Here is a 10406-nt window from a genome sequence, read left to right as displayed (position 1 = left end):
CGCCCTTCCAGCCGCCAGAGCAGTGAGAAGTAAATTTCTGTTGTTTATAAGCCACTGAGTCTGTGGTATTTTGTTATAGCAGCCTGAACTGACCAAAACAGATACCATGTTTAAAATTCCAAAGACCAGGTTCAAATCCTGGTTTTTCTCCTTCCTGTGGGTCTGAAGTAAGCAACATACTCTCCATGTCCCTATTTCTTAGCCTAGAAAGGAGCTTTAATAATACCCATGCCAACTCCTTTCCTAGGTGGACATGAGGCTGAAACGTGGTCATGTGACTAAAGAGCTTTCAAAGCTGTGAAGTCCTCCATGAATGGGAAAGGATTTTAGTGCAAACATGATTTAGTATTATTTTCAAGGATGAGCCCTAGTTTAGGGTTTTTCACTAGCTCTGGTTTCGTGGAATGCTATCCTATTTATAAAGACTTCAAAAAAAGTAGTGTTTTATTAAGTTTTATTATAAGTTAATCATTGCTGGCCACTTTTTGTATAAAGTATATTAGATGTAATTCTTCTATACTGGCACTCACAGGTGATTTTATTAAAATAATAACATTTTAAAAGGCCAGACAATTAAGAAGCAATCCTATCTGACTTATTAGAGATACCATCACGGCACAGACTGTAGAAATTCTTTACATCTTCTGCAACAATAAAATGAAACACTGACTAAATTCAGTGAAGATACTAATAAGAGGCAGGTATTCTGCAGGCAAGAAAACCTTTTATTTTAAACCACAAATAGTCAGCAGGTGGCCACAACTATCCATGTTTCATTAAAACCACATAAAACCTAGGTACAAAAGCACCACTGATTATTGCTCTAGAAAAACTGCGTGAAAAATTCAAATTGCACAGTAAAAACACCACAGTATGCACAGGACTAAATTCTTAAACCAACTGCATGGAATGCTGAATCAATTTTACACACAGCTTCCAATATTAAATTGATATTTATTTTACTTGAGGATGATGGAAATTTCCAAAAAGCATGACTATGAGAAGGTAAAATGTCCATCCTTATATATTTTTGTATGCCAACTAGTAGAGTCCTAAAAAATTAGCATTTACAAAATACTTAGTAAAAATAGCTTTTAAAAGTTGTCCCAAGAGGTACACAAAGTCAACCCCAATTTTCATGACAATTCATTCTCCCTCGTTATCTACAGATTCAGTTTTCTGTGCCTGTGAAAAAGAAAGGAAAAAAAAAGGTACAGTTACTATTAAAACTACTAGAAGCCAAAGAAAAGTCCACCCCACCAACACACACACTTCTGAACATCTGTTTTTTAGCAGCTCTACTGCAAAACCTATTTCACCTCTGGGTGTAAAACGGAGAAGGCAGGAATATATTACGCGAACACTTCACTGCATTTGTTGCTTTCTGCTGTCCAAACGACCACAGAAGCTTTGCCTGCAGGCTCCCACTGTTCATATAAAGAACACCATGCTACTATCTGATTCTAGTCACTGCAAACATGCAGGATTGTCTACTGTACCCTTAACTCTCACTGTTTCGATCTGCCCCTTTACTGACAGTGTGCTGGGTGGGGTACCTCTGGAGGCTGAGACATTAACAGTTGAGCGAGAGATGTGGATCTGCAATAACATTACGGGCGATAAAGAAAGACATTATGAACGCGCCATCACCGGCTGAAGGATCGAGCAATTTCTTTTAAGACACTGATTCAGTCAGTGGCAGGTGTTGACAGCAAGTACCTCTTCAGCTTTAGTTTCACCATTTTCAGATGGTGCAGTACCTTCCTTTCCAGCTTCCTGCTTTTCCTCCTTCTTCCCTTTAGCACCTTTGTTAATCTTTGTCCCAGGTTCTTTCTAACAGAGGACCAAAGCACAGGCAAACAGAGCATGTTAGACACGGTGTGATGTTGGGTGAAATGAGCCTGCCTCCATCCAGACACAAGGTGCAGCACGACCATGGCCACTACGGTGGCTTTTATGGGGAGATGGGAACCCAGTTTTGCTGGGCTTCAAGTGAGTTACAGTGAGTCTTGTGCGGATTTAACAGGCTGCTTCCGGGAAGACCCTCGGAGTGCCCTCCTGCACGTGTTGGGCCTCCCCTCTGGCTGGAGTAAGAAGCGCTTCTGCCGTGGAGAGACCGGCAGCTGCGGGGTCACTGAGGGACAAGCATTCGCTGGGGAAGAAGCCAGCAAGTGAAGCACCTCACACGGGGACGTGGGGCTTGGCTGACTGGAAAGCTGAGAAAGTGCTTGAAAATGAAGGATCAGATGGTGAAAAGCTCCTAATTTTAAGAACAAGCCACAGAAGTGAGTTCTGCTTCAGAATCACCTACTCATGCCACAAGACACACAGTTTCAAGCAATTCACAACAAGGGACAATGTTCTGAAGGGAAGAGTAAAGATAAGCCATTTGGGGTAAGTTTCTTAATAATTCTGTGCTTCAGTTTCCTCATCTGCAAAACAGGATGTCTGTATCTACCTTGGAAGGACTGACGTGAGGGTTATAGGAGAAAAACAATCAGAACAGGGTCTGGCATAGTATAAAGGCCATATAAATGTTTGCTAGCACTATTATGCGATTATTACTAGTCATCAGACTGGCCCACTAAGACCCGTTATATGGAGTCAGAAGCCCTACCCGCTCCTCGAGCTGTGGGCAGCTGTGTTGCCCAAGTCAGGCTCACCCCCTGAGCGCCGCGCGAACAGCATGTCCAAGAGGCCGTCACCAAGCCCCCCTGGACGTGAGGCTTCTCAGAGCAACATGCTCTGACCTCCTTTGCTTTCCTGACCAGGCGGAAAACACATTCCTGGTAAAGCATACAACTGTGCCTTCTGTGTGCGGAGAAAGCCTGTAGCGGGGGTCACAGTTTTCTAGTCAGTACGTTTAGCCTGAATCACTAAATGGGATCTTTCCTCAGATGACTTTTGGATATGGAATTATAATTTATTCATTGTTTAAAAAGCCAAAGTGGGGGAGGGAGCACCTCTTACCTTAGCAGATGTTTTTCTTGGTTTAGGCTCAGGTTTTGGTGGAGCAGGTTTCTGAAAAGATAAATTAAATTATACACGTACTGAAAAAGACAATCCTCCAGCACCAAAAGGAACAGAAAGACTGCAAAAGACAACAGTCCATTTTGACTATGATTTTGTCATTTAAAAAATATTTCGTCCTATTTTCAGCATCAAGTAACAGCATAAAGAAGCCTGCATTTCCTAACTATTTTCATCCTGGGTTCTCAAGTGAACGGCAGGTGAAGTTTAAAAGTCAACTCATTATTCCCTGGTCCAGAAGAGCTCTCTGGGAACAGGCTGAAGCTTCTATCTCCGATGTCTCTGTACTGCCTTTCACCACAGCACAGCAGCAAGAGGAATGACTCAGGCCCTCGGCCAAATGACTCAATGAATTCGATCACACTGGCCTCCCCAACAGTCTAGAAATCACAGCACAATCACAGGCAAAGCCCAGCCGGTAAGGAAGACGGTGGCCTGTGAAGGATTTCAAAATCATCCAAATCCTTCCACCTCTGATGTGGACGTCAAGTTCTGAAGCCAAGCTTCTTCCGACTTTCATCCTCCAATGCCAGCCCAAGGTGAGAAGAATCTATCGCCCACCCAGACACTGGGCTCATTTGTCCCTAGAGCTTTTTATTCAGAACAGCATTATAATGACAAAATGTCCATGGTTAGCTCCCAAAATTGAACACTTTTCACAGATTTTATTAGCCAAAGAGTCCACTAGGCAACTATTCTTCTCTTGCCTCATGTGGTTCTCCTCCCCGTTCCCATGAGCAATGCCCACCTGCCCTGTGGCCCTGGTCAGCTTCCCTGGCGGGTGACTCCAGGTGCCAGAGGAGGACACTGGAGAAGATAACCAGTTTAAACCACAGGTTTTCTATAGATATTTTAAGGCAAATATTCCCCTCATTGAGCTAGAAAAAAATACGTGTACATCTCTCCCGGCACTAGGAAGAATGGTTTTTAAATAGAAAACACTATCCAGGGTCTCCCCCTGAGGAGAAAAATACCTGTTCCTCCCTAATGCCTCTAGGCGGTTCAGCTTCATATGGAATCTGGCCCTTTTCATTAAGGGCATAAAGTGAAATTGTAGACAGTTCAATTCTGGAAGATTGGTTGTTAGATATGACCTTTAAATAAAAAAAGAAAATTGAGCCTGAAAAGTTAGGAATGTTTTTATTAATCTTATCACCTTAAATCTATAGTCTGCTCCCCCAAACAGGAGCTTGCATAGCTCCTAAATTTTTAGGATTTTAAAAATTTTGTTATTTTGGGCTTTGATATATTGTATTACCATATACTTTTTTTCCAATTTATAGCAAATAATTTCCTTGTATATTATTTTCTGTAAAACAGACATTTCCCCCCCGACTCAGCATTCAAGTGTCTTGATGGCACAGGAAATGACGAGGTTTTGCAGTCTGTAATCCACTGGCCTCTCGGGAGGCTCTGCGTCTGCACCACCAGCAACAAGCTCAGTGGAAGGTGCTCACATTGCTGGCTCCTGGTGCTCAGGAAAAGCCTTGTTTTAAATTTTGGTTTTTGACTTACAAGGTCTACTGCCTTAACAGGCTAGAGATCCGTGGAATACAATGGCTTTCAGTATAATCTATAATTAAATCCAAAAAGAGTTAAGACATAACTTCTGAACCAGGGTGAAATCTACTACTGGACAAGCACACCACCCGCGAGGGGTTTCAGCAGAATCTGGATTAACTGTGTACACACGCAGCCGCTCCTTCCAGCTCTTAATCTTCTGGGTGACTCTGGTGTGGCTTCCTTAGGCTAGGACTCTGTGAAACACTGGCTCACCCAACCCAAAACTCAGCTACACTTCTGAACCTGTGAGTGGTCCTAACACCCACTTCTGCTTTGATTCCCTGCACTGTGCCAGGCCCAGGTGCCGGCTGAGGATGAAATCCAGACTTCCCTGAGGGCCAGCACAGCCCTGCTCACCCAGCTTCACGATCCAACCCTGCTCTTCCCTGGGCCTGGCCCACAGAGGGAGACTCCAAGCGCAAAGTGGAATCATTAATTTTTCAAAGATTCTCTAGTTCTGAAATGAGGCTGAAGTATATGATTCAGACAACTTTCCAAACCTTCTGACTAAAGTAGGTGTCGCACACAGAGGATCAGGATCCTTGTCCCCTTGAGCACACCATATGTGGAATTGGAAGGCGAGGACTCTGCTTAAAGCACTTCTTTTACTCAGAGATCTAGCAACATCAAAGCACTCCCCGGACTTTACATTCCCGGTCATGGGCTGGCCAGTGTCTTTCACCAATACATCTGATCAACAGAACGGCTTGGCAACACTGGTCAAATTTGCTAGAAATTGTGACCCAGGTAATTTCCAAAAAGGAAATACAAAAACTCAAGGGCATTACCACCTTCATCTTCCTTCTGCTGCTGAGCTCTGGACAGAGGGAACATGTACTCCTCAGAACTAACACCAAGGGGGTCTGAAATACTCACCGCGGACAACCTGGCGGACCGTCTGGTGGGCTACAAAAGAAAACGGAAAATATTTTTTTGGTGATTATACACAACCAAGTAGATTTTAAAAAATTCATCCTTAACATCTTACTTTGTTGAAAGAATATAATGTATGACTGTGGTCACCCTCTCCAGGTGAGCACCGTGAAATACACCCCACATGCCCTGGGCACCCTAACGCTCAAGAGGAAGGGTTTCTAAAGAGGCCAGGGCACACTGCTCAAAGAAACGGCCTCTCCCAGCTAAGGGCGCGGCAGGTAAGAAAAGGAAAGAAAATGAGTTTAGGCTCTGACCCAAACCATAATCTACTTTTGTGCTGAAACTGACAGCAAGAACATTGGGTGCTGTTGAAGGTCTAGCTCCAGTCTGCTCTTGTTCCTTACAAATGGAACTAAGGCTTATACATTAATACAAAAGAGACATAATTGTGTAGAAACCAAACAGCAGGAGTTCCCCACCTTGTTACTGTGTTAGAAAGAAAATGACTACAGATCTTAGGCAGTTAACAAGACAGACTTACTTTTACCTGTAACAAAATAAACATATTTATTTATCTACCAAACACATAGGTTTAAAAATTTAAATAGAGTAAAAAGTTCACTAATCTTTTAATTTGGAAGTTTAAAGAATTTAGAGAAACTGTGTTGAAAGTGATATTTTTCAGGACATCTTTTCTTCTTCAAGGATGGTGCAAGTTAACAGCAAATGAGACTGCAAAGAGAACTTAAAATATCAGAACTGTTCTAGGCATTTCAGGAATAAGCATACAGAATTGATATTCTACTTACCATCAGCAAAAGATGGCTTCCCAAGGGATTTCACCTTCTAAAAGTACAACTCGTTTCTTTAGAAGTGTTCCAGAAGTAAATATTCTACACTTTTCATCTCTTTAATTCACTGTTCTTTCTTTAGCAGAATAGTGTACCACCTAACATATAGCAGATACTCAGGAATACTTGCTGAATAAATGAACTCAAGCTTTTCCCTAATTCTTGCTGCCTTATGCAACTGTCTCATTACAATAGCATAAATGTTTTAAATAATTTTTTAAGGGAGTCAGCAAAAACAGTCAGTAGGAGCCCGTGCCATGGTTGCAAAGAATCAGGAGATTCTTGAAGCCATGCTTAGGTAAGTCTAGGTCAGTGGGTCAGGCCAAACTGGAAAAAATATTTCTTGCCATCTCCACATCTAAGAACTTTCTTGCTGAAAACAGCCAGAGGAAGCTAAACTTATCTTTCTTTAAACTACGGAAGCAAATAAAGGGCCAGAGTCTCCACAAATAATTTTAACTCTGGGGACTCGAGGAAAGATCAGAGCTGGACTGAAGGCGAGGTAGCAGTATGTGCTGAGACTAGAGGACTGCGCAGGTTAAGTGGAGGCTGTGATATATTCGCTGCACCAGATAAGGGGATGTACAGCTTGGCACACAGTTTTGGGGGAGCGCCTGTATCAGATGCTCCGCAAGAAACACTGCAGCCTCTGCCAGAATTATCACGGTACATTCACGACAACGCTCTCACGAGTCACGGGGAAGCAGAACCCAAATCCTGTGATGGCTTTTCAATTGCATGAGTGGGTATCACTGAAGAAAAGGCAACATTATCAACTAAACCAGGCAGCAAGTAGGTAACTTGTGCTTCTTCAACACGCTTTCCAAGTGTGGAGAAGCAAAGGAGCACTGTCGATTATCACATAGAGCTCAACCTGGAAGCTTCCGTGTGGCCTCAAGAACTATCCACACCATCTCACAAGTAAAGCGCAGTCAGCAGAAGACTGCTCAGCAAGGTGGCCCCCAAAAGGAGGAGCAGCAGCCTCCATGCTAAAGAGGGGTGACGGACCTTCCTGAATCCCTCTCCACTTGGGGTAATTTATGCATACCACGCTGGCCTCACCTCACTGCTCACCTCATCTGTCCCATGTCTGTACCCCTACTGCACAGGACCATCTTTCTCCTGCATTCCTGGAGCTCCAATGCCTAGCAGGGGCCCTCATTGAAGTGAGGCCAAAATGTGAAAAATTCCTCAACTCCAAAGTTTTTGCTCCTCTCCTTTCCATATAAACACCCAAACACACTAACGAGGCAGTGATGTCAGACGGCCCGTCAGGATTTCCAGAGACATTCCAACCACGCACCGCCCTGCAGGGCCTGAACAAGTTGTGATCCAGAAAACTCACTACCTTTTGATAATTCAGGTCCAGTACAAGAGGTTCAAAACAGAAAGCCTAAGAAATTAAGGCAAAAGCAAAGTTTGCCTCCCTCCATGTCTAAACCAACCAATCTCTAAAAAGCACATCCCTCTTTTACTGTAAAATCATTTTATGACTTCCTGCCTAAAATTTACCAGCTCTTCTTTCTATGCCATACAAAAAAAAAGACTTTTCTTATACTTTCCTTTCCAGTAACCATCGTAAGAGTTTCTTTTTTACTGCAAACAGTGGACACGAATCTTTCACTCAGTCAGCAGAGTGGTTATGCATGCAGGTGTGTACACCTTCCTGGAAAGTTCCATCAGCTTCCACAGCCTTTAAATCTATAAATGACTGAACTCTATTTATTGGACATAAAATAGACTAGACTGCTATTTTTCCTCTTTCAAACACTAGAATTTGAAGTGTTCATTTGGGACTCAGGCTGTTGGGTAGGATTACTATCAAAAGAAGACAAGGGGGCTGGCCCGGTGGCGCAAGCAGTTAAGTGCGCGCGCTCCGCTGCGGCGGCCCGGGGTTCGCTGGTTCGGATCCCGGGAGCGCACCGACGCACTGCTTGGTAAGCCGTGCTGTGGCGGCGTCCCATATAAAGTGGAGGAAGATAGGCACCGATGTTAGCCCAGGGCCCTCTTCCTCAGCAAAAAAAGAGGAGGATTGGCGGATGTTAGCTCAGGGCTGATCTCCTCACAAAAAAAAAAAAAAAAAAAAAAAAAAGAAGACAAGAATTTTTCTCCATTTGTTGATTATGTGTGAATCTTCAGCAAAAGTGGTCAAAAGAGTGATTCTCAGGGAAGAAAGGAAGGAAGGCTTTTAGAATGACAAGTAACCAGGAGAGTTACAGAAACAATTAATGTGAGGGTTTGTCCCAGTGGTTTATACTGCTGGGCACAAAGGAATTGCTCAGTAAGCATTTATTGATTAACTGATCACCCTCTGGGCTGGAGAAAATTCTGGTGAAGGCGACTCTGAAAGACATGTAGTCTTTTACTTTAATGTCCTGGTTGCAAATGAGACATGGAGTCTAATCTTGCTAGGACCAAGTTCACTGGGATAGTTAGATTCAAGCAGAATCACTGGACTTTGCTGAATACTGCTCAACACATGTGGGCCACTCCATCGGAATTTGGAAGTATTTCTATTTTTATGAGATTTCTTATTGCTCGTAAGCCTAACCATATACTTCCAAGCAAAACCCAAAAGTCAAGTTTCCTTTAATTCCCCCAAACAAATAAGGAGCTAAATAGAAAGTACCTTCTCCGCAAAACTGGGAAGTAGGGAAAGATACATATCAGAGCCTTGGCTGGGGAATGGAGAAGACAGAGAAAAAGCACTGGATAATCAGATTTTTATGATTACCACAAAAGGGGCACGAGCACAGAGGATTTTGAATTAGGAGACTCAGATATCTTTCCTGATTCTGCAACTAACAAGTTACGACACCTGGGGAAAATCATACATTTTTCTGAGAACCTTGTTAGCATGTGCCTATTTGTTATCAAAAATAGCACTTCTCTGACATTCACTATTCTCTTTCCTTGCTTTATTTTTCTTCACAGCAAATATCCAGTTATTTTATTTTACTCTCTCTCTCTCCCCTCACTAAAATGGGAGCTCCATGAAGGCAGAGATTGTTGCTTCTTTTGTTCACTGTGGCATCTGCAGAGTGTAGAACAGTGCTGGCGGAGTACAGGTGCTCAACACATTATTGCTGTTGTGGAATGAATCTGCTCTGCCCTCATGTTAGGGTTATCGTAAGGATCAGATAAGATAATGGACGTGAAAGGGCTTTGCAAACTGCCGAGTGTAGTAATTGTCATATATTGTTTGGGCCATTTATTGTCCAAGTACTCTACTCTACACCAAGCCCTTCATATATCCTGACAGTGGGAGAGGATTTTCAAAAGAGGATCCCCCTTTGTAACTGATATCTTTTCACTATAGTCAAGTCTGTGCATCCTCAATGACACAACTAGAAGATTCAGTCAATTCAGTGGGGAAAAAGATCAATCAATATGCTGTCTGATAGTTCTTATCCTAAACCACCAGCTAATTGAATGACCTTTTTACCCTTCAAACAATTGTGTTGATGTCCTGAAGACATATTATGAGTTTTAACCTGGTCTTGGCTTAGATGACAGGTAGAGTCTGGTCTAGGAAAGATTTTTGTTAGCAATAATACAAAATATTAAAAATAACAATATGAAAAATAGAAGTAATAAAAACATTGAGGCTAAAATAATATGTATAAGACAGCTGTATAAGCAAAAATCTTTTACATATATTCTAACTAGCTGGATTGCTTTCAGTGTAGAAGGACTGGAAAGACTTTTCACTATCCAAGATCTACTGTGTGCAATGGTTTGTAGGTTTTCTGAGTGACCGATCAATTTAAATAGCAGTCCCTATGGAGAAACTCAAATGCGTTTCGTGCCCAAATCTAAAAACATTAAGGTTCGTTATACTTAGCCAACTGTCCGACAAATTATATTTTGCCATTTTCAAGAAAATTCAAGCATTTATCATTTTTTAGTTGGTTCTAGCATTTGTTTAGTGACTTGATTCTGGATCACAGACCTCATCTCCCAAACTGCTGAACACTGAATGCTGGGTAAATGGATGGTGGGGACTTGGTTATAGGCAGTTTTTGTTTGTTCTGCTTTTAAATTATTTCTTTATAGATCCTGTTAAAGATTCTCCATTTGGAAGAA

At 42.4% G+C, this 10406-nt stretch overlaps 1 protein-coding gene across 4 annotated transcripts in view; it reads right to left on the bottom strand.

Moving 5' to 3' along the window:
* Positions 1-934: 934 nt before the first annotated feature.
* HMGN3 (high mobility group nucleosomal binding domain 3) overlaps positions 935-10406 on the bottom strand; it is a 29272-nt gene continuing 19800 nt past the window's right edge. The window contains exons 3-7 of one of the 4 annotated variants that reach the window (XM_058566739.1): positions 5470-5499; positions 2971-3021; positions 1720-1833; positions 1557-1599; positions 935-1185 (exon numbers count right to left, since the gene is read on the bottom strand). In XM_058566739.1, coding sequence (XP_058422722.1) covers positions 1172-1185; positions 1557-1599; positions 1720-1833; positions 2971-3021; positions 5470-5499 — 252 coding nt within the window. In that variant the 3' untranslated portion in view covers positions 935-1171. The other 3 variants (XM_058566740.1, XR_009223571.1, XM_058566738.1) reach the window with 3 other exon arrangements.

Source organism: Diceros bicornis, chromosome 23 (genome assembly GCF_020826845.1).
Source record: "Diceros bicornis minor isolate mBicDic1 chromosome 23, mDicBic1.mat.cur, whole genome shotgun sequence".
Lineage (NCBI taxonomy): Eukaryota > Metazoa > Chordata > Mammalia > Perissodactyla > Rhinocerotidae > Diceros > Diceros bicornis.
Note: the sequence above shows the minus strand (reverse complement) of the source record. Positions and strands in the feature narration are given on the sequence as shown.